At 44.8% G+C, this 21274-nt stretch overlaps 1 protein-coding gene across 4 annotated transcripts in view; it reads right to left on the minus strand.

Moving 5' to 3' along the window:
• The window catches only part of IPPK (inositol-pentakisphosphate 2-kinase), a 113107-nt gene that overhangs the window by 40787 nt on the left and 51046 nt on the right, over positions 1 to 21274 (minus strand). For all 4 annotated transcript variants that reach the window (XM_077823088.1, XM_077823084.1, XM_077823085.1 and 1 more), the window contains 2 exons: positions 19772 to 19867; positions 6943 to 7009 (listed from right to left, as the gene is read on the minus strand). In XM_077823088.1, coding sequence (XP_077679214.1) covers positions 6943 to 7009; positions 19772 to 19867 — 163 coding nt within the window. The remainder of the gene's footprint in view (positions 1 to 6942; positions 7010 to 19771; positions 19868 to 21274) is intronic.

The following is a 21274-nucleotide window of genomic DNA, read 5'->3' on the forward strand; positions in this document are numbered from 1 at the left end:
CATGAAATTCTTAGCAGTAGTACTCAATCAACCACCATCCAATCTTTCAGGTCCAATGACTGCAGGTCTAGGTGCAGTATCTGACCACAATTCTGGAATATTATGTTCAGACAGGCTGGGAAATGGTTGGGAGGCCAAATCTGCAATAGGCTGACAGACGTAACTATCCTCAACCAGTAAAAAGGATTACGGTGGCCTAGGATGTCACCCTCGGGTCCAGGAGGAGGGGAAGGAAACTGTGGAATGACATATAAAAGAAGTCTGAGTGCACTGTAGCAAGAACGCCTTTGGCAACAAACCCAGGCTCATGCCTCCTCTGAAGGAAATCCTGGGCATTTGGTGGCGAAAAGGTCTGTTGTGGGAATCCCCCATTGACAGAATATTGGCCCTACGATGCAGTTTTGCAGTTACCACTAGTGGTTGCAAAAAGAAAAGGAGTACTTGTGGCACCTTGGAGACTAACCAATTTATTTGAGCATAAGCTTTCGTGAGCTACAGCTCACTTCATCGGATGCATACTGTGGAAAGTGTAGAAGATCTTTTTATATATACACACAAAGCATGGAAAAATACCTCCTCCCACCCCACTCTCCTACTGGTAATAGCTTATCTAAAGTGATCACTCCTTACAATGCGTATGATAATCAAGTTGAGCCATTTCTCACCCCCCCACACACACATCCCACACACACAAACCCACTCTCCAGCTGGTAATAGCTTATCTAAAGTGACCACTCTCCTTACAATGTGTATAATAATCAAGGTGGGCCATTTCCAGCACAAATCCAGGGTTTAACAAGAACGTCTGGGGGCGGTGTAGGAAAAAACAAGGGGAAATAGGTTACCTTGCATAATGACTTGGCCACTCCCAGTCTCTATTCAAGCCTAAGTTAATTGTATCAAATTTGCAAATGAATTCCAATTCAACAGTTTCTCGCTGGAGTCTGGATTTGAAGTTTTTTTTGTTGTAATATCACAACTTTCATGTCTGGAATCGCGTGACCAGAGAGATTGAAGTGTTCTCCGACTGGTTTATGAATGTTATAATTCTTGACATCTGATTTGTGTCCATTTATTCTTTTACGTAGAGACTGTCCAGTTTGACCAATGTACATGGCAGAGGGGCATTGCTGGCACATGATGGCATATATCACATTGGTGGATGTGCAGGTGAACGAGCCTCTGATAGTGTGGCTGATGTTATTAGGCCCTGTGATGGTGTCCCCTGAATAAATATGTGGGCACAGTTGGCAACGGCCTTTGTTGCAAGGATAGGTTCCTGGGTTAGTGGTTCTGTTGTGTGGTATGTGGTTGCTGGTGACTATTTGCTTCAGGTTGGGGGGCTGTCTGTAGGCAAGGACTGGCCTGTCTCCCAAGATTTGTGAGAGTGTTGGGTCATCCTTCAGGATAGGTTGTAGATCCTTAATAATGCGTTGGAGGGGTTTTAGTTGGGGGCTGAAGGTGACGGCTAGTGGCGTTCTGTTATTTTCTTTGTTAGGCCTGTCCTGTAGTAGGTGACTTCTGGGAACTCTTCTGGCTCTATCAATCTGTTTCTTCACTTCTGCAGGTGGGTACTGTAGTTGTAAGAATGCTTGATAGAGATCTTGTAGGTGTTTGTCTCTGTCTGAGGGGTTGGAGCAAATGCAGTTGTATCGCAGAGCTTGGCTGTAGACAATGGATCGTGTGGTGTGGTCAGGGTGAAAGCTGGAGGCATGTAGGTAGGAATAGTGGTCAGTAGGTTTCTGGTATAGGGTGGTGTTTATGTGACCATCGTTTATTAGCACTGTAGTGTCCAGGAAGTGGATCTCTTGAGTGGACTAGACCAGGCTGAGGTTGATGGTGGGATGGAAATTGTTGAAATCATGGTGGAATTCCTCAAGGGCTTCTTTTCCACAACCTATCCTGAAGGATGACCCAACACTCTCACAAATCTTGGGAGACAGGCCAGTCCTTGCCTACAGACAGCCCCCCAACCTGAAGCAAATACTCACCAGCAACCACATACCACACAACAGAACCACTAACCCAGGAACCTATCCTTGCAACAAAGGCCGTTGCCAACTGTGCCCACATATTTATTCAGGGGACACCATCACAGGGCCTAATAACATCAGCCACACTATCAGAGGCTCGTTCACCTGCACATTCACCAATGTGATATATGCCATCATGTGCCAGCAATGCCCCTCTGCCATGTACATTGGTCAAACTGGACAGTCTCTACGTAAAAGAATAAATGGACACAAATCAGATGTCAAGAATTATAACATTCATAAACCAGTCGGAGAACACTTCAATCTCTCTGGTCACGCGATTCCAGACATGAAAGTTGTGATATTACAACAAAAAAAACTTCAAATCCAGACTCCAGCGAGAAACTGTTGAATTGGAATTCATTTGCAAATTTGATACAATTAACTTAGGCTTGAATAGAGACTGGGAGTGGCCAAGTCATTATGCAAGGTAACCTATTTCCCCTTGTTTTTTCCTACACCACCCCCAGACGTTCTTGTTAAACCCTGGATTTGTGCTGGAAATGGCCCACCTTGATTATTATACACATTGTAAGGAGAGCGGTCACTTTAGATAAGCTATTACCAGTAGGAGAGTGGGGTGGGAGGAGGTATTTTTTCATGCTTTGTGTGTACATAAAAAGATCTTCTACACTTTCCACAGTATGCATCCGATGAAGTGAGCTGTAGCTCACGAAAGCTTATGCTCAAATAAATTGGTTAGTCTCTAAGGTGCCACAAGTATTCCTTTTCTTTTTGCGAATACAGACTAACACGGCTGTTACTCTGAAACCTGTAAGTATGTACAGACATGGATGCCCTGTCTCTGAATGTGCTGCTACCACTGTTAGACATTTTATGAAGACTCTTGGTGCTGTAAGGAGTCTGAATGGCAGTAAAGTGTACTGGTAATGGTTAGACCCAATGTGAATCTGCAGTACTTCCTGAGATCAGGAAGCATGGCTACATGGAAGTATGGATTTGCAAGCTGAGAACCATGAACCAGTCTTTAGCCTGAAGAGATGGAAAGATTGAGGCCAACATTACCATCCACAACCTGAGATGGCACATATACTTGTTGAGTTCCCTCAGCTCTAGGAGAGGATGAAGCTCCCCCGACTCCCTTTCTTTTTGGGATAAAGAATGGGGAATAGAGGTAGGTATGTCCTGGTGATGATGAGAAGGAATAGATTTCCTGTGAGGGCAGCACTGAGATTATGGCACTCTCAGTACCAGGGTTTGAAGCTCAATATACTCAGTCTGCCAGGGACAGCTGAGGTTGTGCCACCCTGTACAGGAGCATCTGACCATCAGAAATCAATCCAGATGGGTTGAGTTCCTTTTATTGAAGTTTTGTACAGCTAGTAGAGAATTCTGAATAATTTAGCTGTAACTAAAGACTAGCAGGTCAGACACTTACTAGGTTCTGTCTTGCTGCCATAGGCAGTAGGAGTGATCAAATGGAGGGTCAAGGGAGAATGTCTTTGTATGGGCGAATGAGGAGGCAGAAAGGACATGTGCTGTCCTAGTGGATATAACCATCCAAAATACTACGATCTCACACGTGCACCTATAGGGGGATTCACACTGACATCACGTTTCCAAACTAAGCAGTAAATTCCGAAAGAAGCCCTCTCCAAAGCAGTAGAAACTCCCTGAAGTCCAGGCTGACAGGCCACACAAAACAGCAGCAAAAAGGTGGCCTTCTTAACCTCTGAGGATAGGACAAGAAGCAATGGGCTTAAATTGCAGCAAGGGAAGTTTAGGTTGGACATTAGGAAAAACTTCCTGTCAGGGTGGTTAAGCACTGGAATAAATTGCTTAGGGAGATTGTTGAATCTCCACCATTCGAGATTTTTAAGAGCAGGTTAGAGAAACACCTGTCAGGGATAGTCTAGATCAGTGGTCACCAACCAGTCGATTGCAATTTCCAGTGGTGCAGTATGGCTGCCGCTAAGGCAGACTCCTTGCCTACCACAGCCCAAAGCCATTCCCGGAAGCAGGCAGCACAGACCTGCAGCCCTGGGGGCAGGGATCTCCCTCTGCATGCTGCTCCTGCCTGCAAGCATCGCCCCCATAGCATTGCCAGAAAAGCTGTGGGGGCGGTGCTTGCAGAGAGGGGCAGCGCATGGCGCTTGGGGCCCTCCACTGCCCCCCCCCGAGGGGCCGCAAGGGCACATTGGATCCTTCCAGGAGCAGCGTGGGGCCAGGGTAGGCAAGGACCCTGCCTTAGTCTTGCTGCGCCCGCTGCCAACCAGGAGCCGCTGGCGGTAAGTGCTGCCCAGCGGAAGGCCACACCCCAACTCTTATCCCTGAGCCCCCTTCCCGAAGCCAGCACTCCATACCCCCTCCTGCACCCCAGCCCAGAGCCAGCAACCCATACCCCCTCTTGCACTCCAACACTCCACCCCAGCCTGAAGCCCCCTCCCAGAGCCCGCACCCTGCACTCCCTCCTGCACCCCACCCCCTGCCCCAGGCTCAGCCCAGAGCCCCCTCCCACACTACAAACCCCTTGGCCCCAGCGCAGAGCCCGCACTCCCTCACGAACCCCAACCCCCTGCCTCAGCCCAGTGAAAATGAGTGAGGGTGGGGGAATGGGGGGATGGAGTGAGCGGGGCAGATCCTGGGTTGCCCTTAGATTCAAAAAGTGATCTTCAGCGTAAAAAGGTTGGAGACCACTGGTCTAGAATAGATAACACTTAGTCCTGTCGAGAGCGTAGTGGACTGGACTAGATGACCTCTCGAGGTCCCTTCAAGTTCTATGATTCTTCCAACTGAAAGCACAGCCACTGAAATACAGCTTTCAACAAAAACACTACAAAAAGGGGAAGGATGACAAAGGAGTAAATTCTACAAACATTAGCTTAATTACTTTAATCTATTGAACAAACACTAAATTGCTTGAAGGTTTGTTGCAAGCAGAAAAAAAAGAAAAGAAAATACTGGCGGAATAACATGTGCAGGCTCCATTTCAAGGAAAAATACACAATCAGAAGAAAACTGAAGTAGACTTGAGTACATTAAAATGCGTCAGAACACAGAAAGTCAGCAATGGAGATATTGCTAGCTTCAAGTCAAGTAGATGTTGCATACTCAGCTGGGATGGGCGGAGAGTCAAAAACAAGCCTTGTATGTCCAAGGTAACACATTGTCTTTCTGCCTGGCTTTAATACGAAGGACATGTGAGTAGAAATCTCATGCCAGATGACACTGACCCATAAATCTCAAGTATCAGTAATTCCCACCTAAATTAGGTGGTCTTTTTAGAAAGACATAGTGTATGAAAAAACCTATAAAGCCATTGAGGTTTGATTTGAAATATTTCCCTGTTAAAAACAAAACTGCTGTCCCAACTTGAATGTGACCTCATCAAGCTGCCATACAACCATAGCATGTGACAGTGTCTTATAACTAAGAATCAGGGCTTGTCTTCACTACCAGGGAGCTCGACGCTGCTGCAATCGATGCAGATGGTGTCAATTTAGTGGGTCTAGTGAAAACCCGCTAAATCGACGGCAGAGTGCTCTCCGGTCGACTTTGGTACTCCAGCTCCCTGAGAAGAGTAAGGTAAGTCAACCGGAGAGCATCAATGAAGACACTGGGATAAGTCAACCTAAGCTATGACGACTCCAGCTATGTTATTCACGTAGGTGGAGTAGCGTAACTTAGATCAACTTACCCAATAGTGAAGACAAGCCCTCAGTATCAGTCAGTGCAAGAACAGGAACTCTGAAGAAAATTCTGAGAGCTCTGAGTGCGAGGCACCCCCTTAGAAATGAGAGGGTTAGGTCCCATCATCCTGACTAAATTCCAATTTTATTAACTAATGCAGCCTACTATAATTTCTCTTGTAATTTCAGTTAAATTATTCATTTCCCAGGCTAGTTAATACTGTTGTGTAGTATTACTGGCACTGTTAAACTGTGCTCTGTATGCCACCCCAGTGGTGGATCTATTTCAGCAACGTAGTACAGAGAGTCCTGTACTTAATCTGTAAAGCAATTCCAGTTCTTCTAGATTGAAGGCACCATAAAGTATGTCTTATCTTCCTAGACTTTAGTACCAGATCATTCCCCAGGGGACTGCACTAGTCAAAACCCATGAATTTGTTCAACTAACCACGCAAGAGCCTAAGAGTAATCAGTGAGAAGAGATATCTCTTTTGAATTTTCTCCTGTACGGATTAGAATATGACATATGATGAGTTTTCCAGGAAAATCTACTTCACAAGTGTCATACTATTTCATTGTGAAAACAAGGAAGCTGAACAACACTTATTATTCAGTTTTCATGCAGACTACAGGTAAAGGGTTCAAAACCCAAGCTTCTTAGTAAAGGAATGCCAAGTTATGGGTGACAATGGATACAAGTCAACTTCCACATTCTGGTTTATTTTACATAAAATACTTTTTCACTAGTAAAGCAAAAACACAAATACGTAAGATATTATCAATGTCTAGCCTCAAATGAAAGCATTGAAAACAAACATCTACTCGCAATTTTTGAAACTGACCAATTCCAACGCACAGTTACCTTTAAACGTCCAAGTGTTTTTTAATTCCATTACAAAAATGGAGAACGGGTTTTCTGTTCCCGTTACTATTTGTAAAGGTCTTTTTAGCAAAGAAAAAAACTTGACTACACAAAGTGCTTACAAATGTACAAGTTAAACAAACAAACAATTTCTTCCTCCTGTTTCTTTCATGGATAGTAATTTAGTTGCAATAGATACAACATTTTCACACAGTCTGATTTTCAAGTGGACTGTGTTCCTTTAAGGACTAGGCAAGAGCAATGATTAAATGATATTGTAACTTATCAAAAAACTTTTATTTATCAGATTTTAGAAATAAATTTTTTTCTTGTGCAATTTAACTGAACATTTTATAGTTGAATGCAAGAATCTTAATTATAGCAATGGGATCCTTACCTGGCCTCTCAGACTGGATCTTTAAACAAAGCTGTTTTACAAAGTCCAAAGGTAGCTGAACAACTTCCTAAAACACAAATATTTAATATTTTAACAGACAGCTTCTTTTAAAAGGAAATATCTTAAAATAAAATGTTACCTGGTAATACACAAAAATACATAAAATTTTGGAGGGTGTCAACAAAGTGGGCCAAAAAGTTACATAAGATCAACTGAACTGCAGTGAAAACAAGCCATTTACTTGGTTGAGAGTTTTGTTTGTTATTCGACCCTATAAAACAGTACAAGTTTCATCTTACTCTGTGTGTCTGAGGAGACCAGATAATCAATACCATATCCTGTCATGAGACACAGAAAAAGCCCTTCGCCAGTTTGTCAGTTTCATGCAACTACAGGAACATTATGCATTTTCTGAAAGTAACAAATCAGTTTGTCTTTGTACTTATAAACTTATATTTATAAACAGGTAAAGTCCTTGTATTTAAGGATTTAACACAGCAACCAAATAGAGCCCAGGAACTTCTAGACTGAAGTGTAAGTAGATCTAATCTCCTCACTCATGGAAGCAACTCATTTATCAAAGAATTGAAATAAGGAGGTAACAGATTACAAGTCTAAAAATATGAGGCTCTCCCAGGATACGTTCATCAGCCAGAAAAAGAGCAAAAAGAAGCCAGACATTTTGAAGGTTAACCATCTTTCCCTAGAAAGAGAGGACAGGGCTGGGTGAAGAAGAGACCCCTTCCTCCAACATGCCACACTGCAGTGACATGGGAAACAGGCTGGGCAGCCCATGCTTACAAAACAATTTTGAAGTCAAAGACGATAGATTAGGTAATGATGTATCACTGGGGCAGGCAGGGTTCCATTCATAATTGCATTATCTCAATTATAATAAAAAAAAAGAGGAGGTTACTCACCCTGTGCAGTAGCTGACATTCTTCCAGATGAGTGTCCCTGTGGGTGGCTCCACTTCAGGTCAAGGTGCGTCCCAGCGCCTTTGATTGGAGATTTCTACAGCAGTACCCCCTAAGGGCTGAGCACGCACTGTGCCTGCCTCTTGAGCTGTCAGTGTTCTAATAGCACGTGCACGGCCCGGGCTCCTCAGTTCCTTCTCTACAACTGAGTGTGCTACAAATTCCAAAGTAGAGGGGAGGAGGGCGGGGAGTGGAGCACTCACAGGGACACTCATCTCAAAGAACATCAGTTACTGCACAGAGTGAGTAACCTCCTCTTCTTTGAAAGATGTTCCTGGGGGTGCTCCACTTCAGGTGACTGAAAAGCAGTATCCCTTAGGATGGTTGGGATTTCGGAGGAGGCAAGAAGGCTGTTGACAAGACAGCTCTACCCAATCTGGTGTCAGATGCTGCAGTGTGGATGACAGTGTAGTTATTAGCTAAGGTAAGGTTTGATGCCCAGGTAGCTAGCTGCCTTGCATATGTCAGACAGTAGGACATTACAGAGAAAGGCTGTGGATGTGGAAACAGCTCTTGTAGAGTGTATTCTAATTGACGTAGGAGATTGTATTTGCCTGAGTTGGTAACAAAGGCGTATGCAGTCAGCAATCCATTTGGAAAGTCTCCGTGTAGCGATAGCATTTCCTTGTGAGCGCTGAGTAGTAGAGACAAAAAGACTGGGGGTTTTCCTAAATGGTTTTGTCCTATCTAGGTAAATGGATAATGCTCTGAACATCAAGCGTGTGCACTGTTTCAAAGGCATTAGCATGAGGTATCGGGAAAATATGTTGGAATGGGTATAGGTTCATTGAGGTGAAAGGAACAGTATCTTAGGTAAGAACCCTGGATACATGCGGAGTGACACCTTATTGCGGAAGAACGTGGTATATGGAGGGTCCGCCATAAGCGCCCCCATTTCTCCTACTCATCTGGCAGATGTGATTGCTATGAAGAAGGAGGTCTTCATGGATAGATGGAGAAGGGAGCAGGTAGCCATCGGTTCAAATGGTGTTGCCATCAGAGCTTTGAGGACTAGGTGTAAATCCCAAGGTGCGGCAGGTAGTTTCACGTCCGGGTATAACATCTGGATGCCCTTCAGGAACCTTTTGGTGATTGGATAGGCAGACAGTTACATTGTCAACCTTATGGCAGAAGGCAGCAATTGCTGCAAGGTGGACCCTGAGTGAGCTCGTAGAGAGGCCAGATGTTTTAAGGTCTAACAGGTAATCCAGGATCAGTGGGAGTGAAGCAGAAAACTGGAGAGGTCTGTTTACCAGAGCACCAAGATGTGACCCGTTTCCATTTATGCAGGTAGGTAGTGTCGTGTGTTGTGTGTTCTGCTGTGTAGCAAGACAGTGCATACTTGGTCTGAACATGTTAACTCCGCATTAGAGAATCATTGATCAGCCAGGCCCTCAGGTGGAGACGTATGTCGGGGTGAAATAGTTGTCCCCTGCATTGTGATAGGAGGTTGCTGAGTGGCGGAAGAGGAATGGGTGGCTTGACCGACATGCGCAGGAGAAAGGGGTACCACGGTTGTCTGGGCCATGCTGGGGCTATGAGAATGATGTTGGCTCTGTCCATATCTTCCGAATTACTCTGTGCAATAGAAGCATTGGTGGGAACGCATATATGAGTCTCGGTCCAAGGGAGCATAAAGGCGTCCCCCCAGGCCTGCTCTGGAGCAGAATGTCGGGCACTTTTTGTTTGTTGCTGTGGTGAATAGATTCAGTTGGGGATAACCTCAGGTCTGGAAAATGTTGGAAAGAATGATGCCATTGAGTTCCCACTCGTGCTGTAAGGGGAACGATCGGCTGAGCTCATCTGCAATGGTATTCTGAGAACCTGGCAGGTATGAGGCGGAGAAATGGATGTTGTGTTGAAGGCACCAGTTCCAAAGTTTTACCACCTCTGTGCAAAGGGAGTGTGATCAGGCTCCCCCGTCTGACATAAAACATGCATGTGATGTTGTTGGTCATGATTCGAATTTGGTGGTTTTGGATGACGGGAAGGAAAATGGAGGCAGGCATTGCGTACGGCCTTGGCGCTCTAGCAAATTTATGTGAAGCCTGCTTTCTGAAGTGGCCCATAGACCCTGAGTGGTGAGGTGGCTGATGCGTGCTCCCCATCTTGTGAGGGATGCATCTGTGGTGACGGTAATTGAAGGGGGATCTTGTTGGAAGGGAATCCTGGGTGCAGAGCTTGATGGGAGAGGTCCACCAGAGGAGTGAGTTCTTGACTTTCTGGGGCATAGTTAGTAACCTGTTTAGTCTGTGCTTGTTTGGTTTTATACCGTGGCTAGCCAACCCTGAAGGCATTGCATATATAGGCGAGTATTTGCGACCACAAATGTGCAAGTGGCCATATGTCCTAAGAGCTGTAGGGAGTCTCGGACTGTAGTCTGGCACTTATCTGGGTAATAAGGATGTCCATTGTGTGGAATCTGGCCTAGGGGAGAGATGCAAGAGCAGCGGTGGAATCAAGGTGGGCACTTTGTTGGGTAGGTTGTAAGGTAGATTTGTTTTTGTTTATTTGCAGACCCAAGGTGTGGAAGCAGTGAAGGGTTGCACGAGTTGCGTGGTTCACTTCTAACTGAGTGGGAGACTTAAGGAGACAATCGTCCAGGTAAGGAAATGAGAGGATTCCTTTTTTCTCTGAGATGTGCTATTACAACTGCTAGCACCTTGGAGAAGACACATGGTGCGGTGGAAAGGCCAAAAGGGAGGACCTTGTACTGGTAGTGTTGCGCTCCCACACCAAACCTGAGGAAACGATGTGCAGGGTGGATAGAGACATAGAAATACGCATCTTGGAGGTCGAGGGTTAAAAAATCAATCAATGGGAGAGTAACCATCCAGAATTTCTGTTTCTTGACGAACTTGTTCAAACGTTGAAGATTGAGGATCAGGTGCCAACTACCGCTTTTTCTTTTCCATCAAGAAGTAGTGGGAGAAAAACCCTTTCCTTCTGGGTTGAGGGGGTACTTCCTCTATTGCTCCTAGATGTTGTACCTCCTCGCAGAGCAATTGCTCGTGAGAGGGGTCCCTGAAGAGGGACGGGGTGAGAGGGTGGGTGGGAGGTAAGGAGAGGAAGGGGATGGCATAACCCAATCTGATCATTTCCAGGACCCATCTGTCTGTAGTGATAGTTTGCCAGGAATGGACGCAAACGGGTTTCCAAAAAAATGGTTGGTTGGAGTTGGGGCTGGAGAGGGTGTGAGGTTTTCTATACCCTCGACCAACACCTCAAATTTATTTATTTTGGTTAGGAGGGTGCGTCACCGTTGTTTGCAGAGGGCAACGTCGTTGGTTCCTGAGCCTATGTCTTTGTTGTTGTTGCGTATCATATTGTCCGAAAGGTGGATGTTGCACAAAGGTATGATAATGCGGTCATTGGTATGGCTGATATTTATATTGTCTCTTCTTTGAGGCAGGTGTTTGGATGCCTAAGAATCAAAGAGTGGCACGGGAATCCCTCATGGAGTGAAGGACCCCATTGGTTGTAGCGGCAAAGAGCTTGTCTCCATCAAAAGGGAGATCTTTGACCATATTCTGTATCTCCTTCGGAAAGGAGGAAGAAACAAGCCATGAGGACCGCCGCCTGACGACGGCCGTGGCTGTGGATCTGGCCACTGCGTCCGCAGCATCGAGGGTGGCTTGAAGAGCTGTGCGGGAGATCAATTGGCCCTCGGACACCACTGCTTTAAATTGTTGTTGTTTATCTCCCGACACATCATCAATAAATTGCATTAACTTAGGATAATTTTTGTGGTCATATTTTGCTAAGAGCGCTAACATAGTTAACATAGTTCACTACTCTAAATTGCAAAAGTGGAAGAACACCACACTCTGCGGCCGAAGGAGTCCAGTCACTTGTTATCTTTGATGGAGTGTAGCGGAAGTGTTGGTATTTGTTTTTCTGATTGGCTGCGTTGACCGCTAGGGAATTAGGTGACAGGTGTGCAAATGGAAACTCAGAACCCTTAGATGGAACAAAATATTTTCCATCCAATCTCTTGCTAATGGGTGTTATTTTAGCTGGGGTCTGCCAAATAGTTTTAGCAGGTTCCATAATGGCCCCATTAATTGGTAGGGCTATTTTGGGTGGAGGTCGTAGCTTGCAGGATGTCAGTAAGCTCATGGTGTGTTTCAGGTACCTCCTCCAGGGTAATCTTGACCTCTTCTGCTACTTTGTGAAACAACTCTTGAAAGTGAGCAAGTTCATCAGTAGCGGGAGGTGGTGGGGGTACCATGGCATCTTGCGGTGTTATCGCTATAGAAGAGGTGTGTGGGGCAGTGTTCTCTGTAGGGGTGGTGGCCACTTCAGGTCTTATCTGGGTTTCAGTGTAAGCAGGCAGTGGGGAGGGTCTGACAGCTTTCCTCCAGCCACCCTGCAGAAGACCTGAGTGTTGTGCGGTGCAGGTCCATGGACCCCAGGATGGCCATTGCCCCGGGCGGAGCATAGGTGGTCCCATCCAGGGATTGCCATACCAGTGTGGACAGCCTTGAGGATATGGAGATCGTGCTGTAATATGTCTCCCAGTTGTAGATAACTGACTCTGGAGAGAGTATTGAGAGGAAAACATCTGGTCATTGTATTCCTCTTCCTCCCACACTTCACTAGAGAGGCTTGAAGTGGTAGGGGAGTACTGAAGGTAGGGTGCTAAAGGTCTCGGTGACAGGTTGGTGCTGAGAAAAGTAGAGCATGGGACACCCTTAAACCCTCTGGCTGTAAAAGCTGCTGTGGAGCTGAGTGACCAGGAGTTGGTGCTAGTGTAGCTGGTGAAGGCAGAGTCTGCTGGCGCACCGAAGGTTGTCCTGGGGGCAGAAGCTGGCTCACCAGAGTAGAAGCCCCTGAGGTAGGCACTGCAAGGGAGGCAGAAGACCTCAGGAGGCTCAGTGTTGACAGCGGCGGCTGTAAAAGCAGTGCCGCAAGATCAAAGGATCGTGCCGCACCCGCCGCTTGTGCTGTCGGCACCATACTAGCAAAGGTGGCCGTAGGAGAGCTGAAAGAGGCAGGCAACTGGAAGCCCTGAGCCTCAGCACCATGTAGTGGGGCAGCCGACTCACGGTCGGTGCCCGAGGTGCCTGCCGCGTGAAAGGTGCTGAGCCGCAGAGCTGGAGTCAGCGGAGACTGGAGAGCTGGTTTTAACTTCTTCCCCAAGGAACGACTCCTGAAGGGAGAGGAAGCTGGCCATTTTTTGGCTTTTCCTTTGCCTCTGGAGGGTGTCACAGAGGTTTGCTGGCCAGGGTCAGAGGTAGGTCTGAGGGAGTTTTCCAGGAGCAGCATTTTAAGCCTGAGCTCCCTGTCCTTGTGGATCCGCGCTTTCAATTTGTTACAGTGGACGCATTTTTGGAGTACTTGAGACTCCCCCAAACAGCGTACGCACTGTGAATGGCCGTCCAAGATGGGGATGGCATCCTTACAGGAGGTGCATCTCTTGAAGCCTTGGGAACCAGGCATGTCGGAAACTGCGGAGGGTTTTTTTTTTTTTTTTTTTTTTTTTTAAAAGAAATAGAAGTAACAGCTAATGTAACTTATCCAAGTAGTAATTCTAATGACTGAAACTAACTAAACTGAGAAACAAACTAACTAGCTAGTCTCAAAGAGCAGGGCTGAACTCCGTCTCTAGCCAGGAACAGTAGAGAAGAAACTGAGGAGTCCACATTGTGCACGCGCTATCAGAACACTAACAGCTCAAGAGGCAGGCACAGCGCGTGCACAGCCTGTAGGGATACTGCCGTAGAAATCTCCGATCGAAGGCGCTGGGATGCACTTTGACCTGAAGTGGAGCACCAACAGGGACATCTCTCACCTTGTGCTACTAAGTATCAGAAGGGTAGCCGTGTTAGCCTGCATCCACAAAAACAATGAGGAGTCCGCTGGCATCTTAAAAATGAAATAAATCTGTTACTCTTTAAGGTGCCACCAGACTCCTGGTTCGTGCGCTACTCTAATTCTCTTCTATGGGTGGCTATAATTTCAAGGTTGTGCATTATCTCAATGTAATATTCTCTTATTTTAGTGAAATGGTTGAGTTAAAACCATTTGCAAAGGCCACTTGAATTGTAATTCCACATAAAGTTTCAAATACATTTTCCCTAATTTGGCAATTTAGATTTAGGGTTTACTACATTTGTGTCTCTTCTTCCATACCAAAAAAGACTGCACGCTATTAAAGGTAGACTTGAGGAGTGGGCGGAGTTAAATAAAAGCCAAAATACAGTATTAATCATGTAACCAGTGTTCAGAAGCCAGCCCCCATTGTGGAGTTGATTTAGCTATATGTGGTATGAGAGAACCCAACAGCTTTCAGTCCCTGTTGTGTCCTAGCTGTGTTAAACGTTTTAGAACTTTTTGTTTTGTTGTTCAATAGATATATTCCAAATTTGCCTTTTTTAATTAAACCCAAGATTTTACTGCAGAATAGAAAGCAAATCTAGTGCCCTATTTATACTGCAAGCTCCACTGAGCTTTTATTTTACAAAAATGAGCAGCTTACTCACAAGACAGAGCCAAAAAACCACTTAGTTCTAGTTCCTCCTAAATTTATCTAAGGCATAAAGCTGCCAGTGGAACAATAGTGATGTCTAAAGTCAATTTTTTCTAAATTTATATCCATATAAACAGATAAAGCTGACAATGCCATTCTCCCCCCCTTTCCCCTCCTCCCCATGCCCTCCTTACATAGGGTATGTCTACACTACGGAATAAGGTCGAATTTATAGAAGTCGGTTTTTTAGAAATCAGTTTTATATATTCGAGTGTGTGTGTCCCCACAGAAAATGCTCTAAGTGCATTAAGTCCATTAACTCAGCGAAGTGCTTCCACAGTACCGAGGCAAGCATCGACTTCCGGAGCGTTGCACTGTGGGTAGCTATCCCACAGTTCCCGCAGTCTCCGCTGCCCATTGGAATTCTGGGTTGAGATCCCAATGCCTGATGGGGCTAAAACATTGTCGCGGGTGGTTCTGGGTACATATCGTCAGGCCCCCGTTCCCTCCCTCCCTCCGTGAAAGCAAGGGCAGACAATCGTTTCGCGCCTTTTTTCCTGAGTTACCTGTGCAGACGCCACACCACGGGAAGCATGGAGCCCGCTCAGGTAACCGTCACCCTATGTCTCCTGGGTGCTGGCAGACGTGGTACTGCATTGCTACACAGTAGCAGCAACCCATTGCCTTCTGGCAGCAGACGGTGCAATATGACTAGTAGCCGTCATCGTCATGTCCGAGGTGCTCCTGGCCACATTGGCCAGGAGCGCCTGGGCAGACATGGGCGCAGGGACTAAATCTGGAGTGACTTGACCAGGTCATTCTCTTTAGTCCTGCAGTCAGTCCTATTGAACCGTCTTATGGTGAGCAGGCAGGCGATACGGATTGCTAGCAGTCGTACTGTACCATCTTCTGCCGGGCAGGCAAGAGATGTGGATGGCATGCAGTCCTTCTGCACTGTCTGCTGCAAATTAATCCTTTCACATGCTTGCTTTTAAACCATGTATAGTATTTTAAAAGGTACACTGACCGGAGGTCCCTTCTCCGCCTGCCGGGTCCAGGAGGCAGCCTTGGGTGGGTTTGGGGGGTACTGGCTCCAGGTCCAGGGTGAGAAACAGTTCCTGGCTGTCAGGAAAACCGGTTTCCTCCGCTTGCTTGCTGTGAGCTATCATCTTCTTCGTCCCCAAAACCTGCTTCCGTGTTGCCTCCATCTCCATTGAAGGAGTCAAACAACACGGCTGGGGTAGTTGTGGCTGAACCCCCTAAAATGGTATGCAGCTCATCATAGAAGCGGCATGTTTGGGGCTCTGACCCGGAGCGGCCATTTGCCTCTCTGGTTTTCTGGTAGGCTTGCCTGAGCTCCTTAAGTTTCACGCGGCACTGCTTCGGATCCCTGTTATGGCCTCTGTCCTTCATGCCCTGGGAGATTTTGACAAAGGTTTTGGCATTTTGAAAATTGGAACGGAGTTCTGATAGCGTGGATTCCTCTCCCCATACAGCGATCAGATCCCGTACCTCCCATTCAGTTCATGCTGGAGCTCTTCTGCGATTCTGGGACTCCATCATGGTCACCTCTGCTGATGAGCTCTGCATGGTCACCTGCAGCTTGCCATGCTGGCCAAACAGGAAATGAGATTCAAAAGTTCGCAGTTCTTTTCCTGTCTACCTGGCCAGTGCATCTGAGTTGAGAGTGCTGTCCAGAGCGGTCACAATGGAGCACTCTGCGATAGCTCCCGGAGGCCAATACCGTCGAATTGCGTCCACAGTACCCAAATTCGACCCGGCAAGGCCGATTTAAGCGCTAATCCACTTGTCAGGGGTGGAGTAAGGAAATCGATTTTAAGACCCCTTTAAGTCTAACTAAAAGGGCTTCATCGTGTGGATGGGTGCAGGTTTACAACCATTTAAAGCTGCTAAATTCGACCTAAAGTCCTAGTGTAGACCAGGGCATAGAGATGATATCCAGGTGACTTAACTGAAGAATCAGATCTTAAATCATTTTATCATATTCTTTTCCATCTTGGTATTTTTATGGTCCCAGTCACTGTACTATCTAAGCACCTTGCAAAAGGTAATAAATTTATCCTCATTATAGCCTAGTAAGGTAGGAAGTATCATCCACATTTTACAGATGGTGAACTGAGGTGCAGCAAGATTAAGTGCATTGCTCAAGGACACTAAGTTCATCTATAGCCAACTGACAAATTATCCCATATCTCCTGAATCTCAGTCAAGTATCTTAATCACAACACTATCCTACCTCACCTAAACTTTCCCCCCTACTACTACTACTCTTACCCTGGAACTTATTCTAAGCAATTTCAGATTTATTTTTTAAATCAACTTAATAGAAAATGTTTTTACCTTCCCCTGTCCTCAAATATAGAATTTCCTGACAACAAAAGTTGTGTCAAGGTCCAGAAAGGATATTATTTACCTATGCACCAATAACAGAACTCATAACCCTAGCAGGATAGAAATGGGAGCTTTCTCCCTTCAGAATGGGACATACAGCCTCCACTTCTAGCTCCAGAAGGTCATGAGAGACATTAAAATTGTGTCATTTTGTGTCTAGAAAGGCTATTTAATATGTTTAGACATTTTAAATTGGTCCTTCTAAGCTTTGCATTTTCAAGCTCATGATAACTAAGACTTTATATGCAGAACAAAAAAAAAAAGCGGTCCCAATAAGGTAGTTAAGATGCAACTATTAAAATGTTTGTGAAATAGTTTCCCTGTAATCTGTATGACATTAAATACAACAAAGCTACATTAAAATAATGGGATTTAGATTGCAACGTCAAACACTCCAAAGTTAGGAAATGCCAGAATTAATGTTGCCTTAATTAGTCTTCTTTTTACATGTGCACTATGATAGTCTTTAATTACATGATGTTATAGTTCAGGGCAAGCTGTACCTTTGACCCTATGACATTCTGGGATGCAATCCAGACTAGTGAGGGGTTCTGTCACCACCTGCCTTGCAACCCTGGGTGCCTCACAATGCTTTGCTGCTGTAGCTCCCACCTGTGCCACTCTCAAACAGCATTCCAGCCTGCAGGTAACACCCTGAGTGTCTGTGTATAGCTGCCGTCTGCCAGTCATACTCCACTCACATTAGCTTCCACCAACCTTGGTTACTACTTTCAGGGTGACCCCCAACATGCTGCTAGTCCAGGATTTTCCCCAAAAGCGTGTGTTCTGCACTGTCCAGCCCTCTCCAGGGCAGTTCAGTTATTAGAGGTCCGTAGCCCCTGTAAGGGGTCAATGTACAACAGTTTGCTACTTCAACTAAAACAGTTCAGTTTAAACAATACTGGATTAGTTTTGATTAAAGAATAAAACAAGTTTATTTAACTACAAAGATAGATTTTAAGTAAGTACAAGTATAAATCATTGAAGTCAGAAATGGTTACTAGAGAAAGGAAGATAAAACTAGTAATGAAACAAACTAGACTTGGTTCAAGGTAAAATTCTTACCACAGGTTCCCAGCAACACTGCTGACCAAATTTTTTAAGTCAGGATCAGCCCCCAAAGGACTATTTCCTTTGCCTTCTCAAGTGAAAAAGTGAGAGTGAAAGATAACATACCTGGGGTGTTTTTACCCCTCTCATTTATAGTCCAGTTACACTCTGAAATGCATTTTCCTGAGAGTTACCCCTAGATATAGTTCCTTCCAGCAGTGAGGATGGAGACATGGGCTCTTGAGGTTCCATGCTGCTGTTTGTTAAAATGCAAAGCTATCTGTTCCTTCCCTCCTTTGCTGCCAAAGAATGGCCATTTGAAAGTGATTGCCAATCAACTTTCATGACACCTGGCTAGAGGCGTTGCCTTGTCCTTTGTCTTTGAGAAACTGGTTTGCCTCTTCCCCAGACTTGTCTGATAAACACATTTCAGTCATAACTTCAGCTTATGTTCATAACTTTACATGTAATGTTGCTACATGAATTTCACCATGATATTATTGACCAGTGAGTTACTAGTTTTCAAACGATACATCACACAGCATATTTTATACAAGATTATTACAATAGTGTTTTGGGTGTGAACACAGGGTGCATGGTCACCAATCCCTCACTCAGTCACCCTATGGGCACCCTTTTCAAGGGATGGGCCTGTACTTCTCTTACAGTGCAATCCCTCTAATTCTCCCCACTTTTAGACTATGTTGCAAGCTCACAGCACCCCTCCTCACCAGCCATGTCTTCAGTGGGCCCAGCTGGGTCGTGGCCACTGTGGTAGACTTCCCCTCAGCATTTGTGATCAATATGAAAATGCAGTAACCAGTTTGCTCAAAACAAACTATCGTTTATTTAACCATAGAAACAAAGAGGGAAACGATTAAATCAAAATGCCTATACATGTTATCTTACTAAAACCTACATTTTTCCTTGCAATTTTAGGTCGGACCCTCATGCCTCAGGAATTTGGGCTGCCAGTGAGGCAGACTGCACCCCTGCCTCTCAGTTTGACCCAAAGACAGTGCCCCCCACTTCACAAAAAAGCCATTTTATGAGGACCAACAACTGAATTCAAGTCACAGGTTGGTTTCCTAGTAATGCGTAAAACCTCCCAGGACTGAGTTAACTCTTTGCCCCCAGTGTAGCAGAGAGCATGATAGTAATCATATAGAAAAAGACATACACACTATTCGTTCAAGATACAGCTGTCTCCCACATTTTTCACATATGATCGTATGATATTTTTTCCACAGGAACCCTGACTCATTTCAGTGAGTTGGATGTGCCACAGTCCCAGTAATTCATGACACAGTATTAAAAAAAAAAAAAAAAATCAATGAAAGCAGGTAGCACCAGATTGAGTCTGGTACCATAAAAACTCATGGATGTAACTTCTATGCCATAAAAACCAACATTCCAGCATGAGAGGTTTTATTTTCTTCACAAATCTCTCCTGTGTGTGTTACTCATGTCTGAGGTCTCAAGAAGCCACCTTGACCTGGCCCACCAGGAAACAAGAGCCCCCTCATTGCCCTGTAATCCAGGACAACAGCTATAAACCAGATCTCTTCTCTCCCCGCCACCAAATCTGTGGCAAAACAGTACACAGCCGCCACAGATGGCGGAGTCTTCCAAATTTAGAGGCATGAAAGCTTTCACTCCCACCTCCACCAACCACTACCTCCAACACTTCCAAACTGATAATCTTCAATGGCTCAGTCCATTGGGCAAAATCTAATGATCTGATCACAATGAAGAATATGGAGACAGTGCAGATCATGAGCTCTGGTCAAAGCTGTGCATCTCATATGGACAACACGCACAAAAAGGTCTGCATACTTTGCATCAAGCAAAATCACCTATAGAATGTTTCTGATGGATAAGCACTTAAACTATATAAGTTAAAGGATAAAATGATTACCCCATAATGAACATATTTCTCCCCAAAAAACTGTTTCATGACGTGTTTTCCGAAGTCTACTATGTTTTGCAGGTGGCGTAAGATTTCCTCTGGTGCCTGAAAAAGAAAGAATAGTACATGGTCATAAGTGAATGCATGCAGTAATAATAATAATATACAGCACCTGAAATATTCACTTGTCTTAGAAAATTTCCAAATAATTGGGGGCAAGTGCCATCAACTTCTGGAGATCCTAAAGCTATCACTGAAATTAAAGTAAGTTTCTAGCCCTTACAGTTGCAAATATAATTTTCCGAACACGAAGCAAGTGGAAATTCACACAGCAATGCCTTGTTGAGTCTGCAGACAAGCTGCACAAGTGCCTGTGCTGTTGCTCACAGCTTTGGTAAAAACTGCATATTGACATAAATAGTACTATGATCCATTTCACTGCTGCTATCTGAAATCTTATGGGTAGCAGTAAAACTTTCAAGAATCAGATCAGTTTCCCTCTACTTATGTTCAGGAAATTTCTGAGCAAAAGCAGTAAAGGCAGATAATGAAAGGATTGAAAAAAGGAGACAGTGAAATAGTGGATTAGCCAAAACCCCTCTCTACTGTCACTGCCACGCTTGCAGCAGCCAGGAGGATCTATGGTGGTTAAACAGGGAGATTATATTCCTTCCTACCCGCAGACAGAGGGGTTGAGAATGAGAGCAGCCTTTAATTTTACCTGACTTTTACCTAGTTGTTGCCCCTAGACAATGTGCCCCCTTATTGTAGTTTAGTCTTCTGTGGGTTTTAAACCCTATGTATAAGAGGCTGGGCGTAAATTGATGAGCAAGTATCTGAGTGGCTGTGAGTAAGAACGGGGGAGAAAGGGGGATTTTTACACTGATGTGGAAGAGAGAAGAGTGAAAAATCTGAGGGACAACAGCAAATAGAAGGTAGAGAACACATAGTAAGGAAAGTAAGAGAAAAGGATAAAAGGGACTATACCATCAGAGAGAGAAGAAAACAGATACAGAAATGTATTAAATCTGAAACAGACTAAAAACATGTTACATAAACAGATTATATAAACAGTGCACAGCTGTGTATTTTTTTTTTTTTTAAACTGAAGGGTGCATGACTGTTAGGGCTGTAGTGATATAGGTATTTTTCAATTAGGTCTGGTAAACTTAGTTCTCAGGCCAATAAGTGGGGTGAATTATTCAACTGATTAATCAGATACTGTAGCTGGTGCATTTCTTTATGCAACGTGAAGTGTGAATTAACATGTCATCTATAATATGTTTAATTTTATATCTCAAAACGGTCTGAGAATCCTAGCTTTGGGAGAGCTTTCAGCACTTCTGAAGCAAAAACTAAAAGGCCTTTACCCATGTACAGTTCTACAGATGACACAAACTGTACGATTTAATACTGTTTACCTAGTCAGATTAGTTTTTCCACAATGAAACTTCTTAACGAATAACTAACTTATATGGACTACACAAATACGGGGCCTCATCTACACTGCGT

Source organism: Eretmochelys imbricata, chromosome 7 (assembly GCF_965152235.1).
Source record: "Eretmochelys imbricata isolate rEreImb1 chromosome 7, rEreImb1.hap1, whole genome shotgun sequence".
In the NCBI taxonomy this organism is placed as follows: domain Eukaryota; kingdom Metazoa; phylum Chordata; order Testudines; family Cheloniidae; genus Eretmochelys; species Eretmochelys imbricata.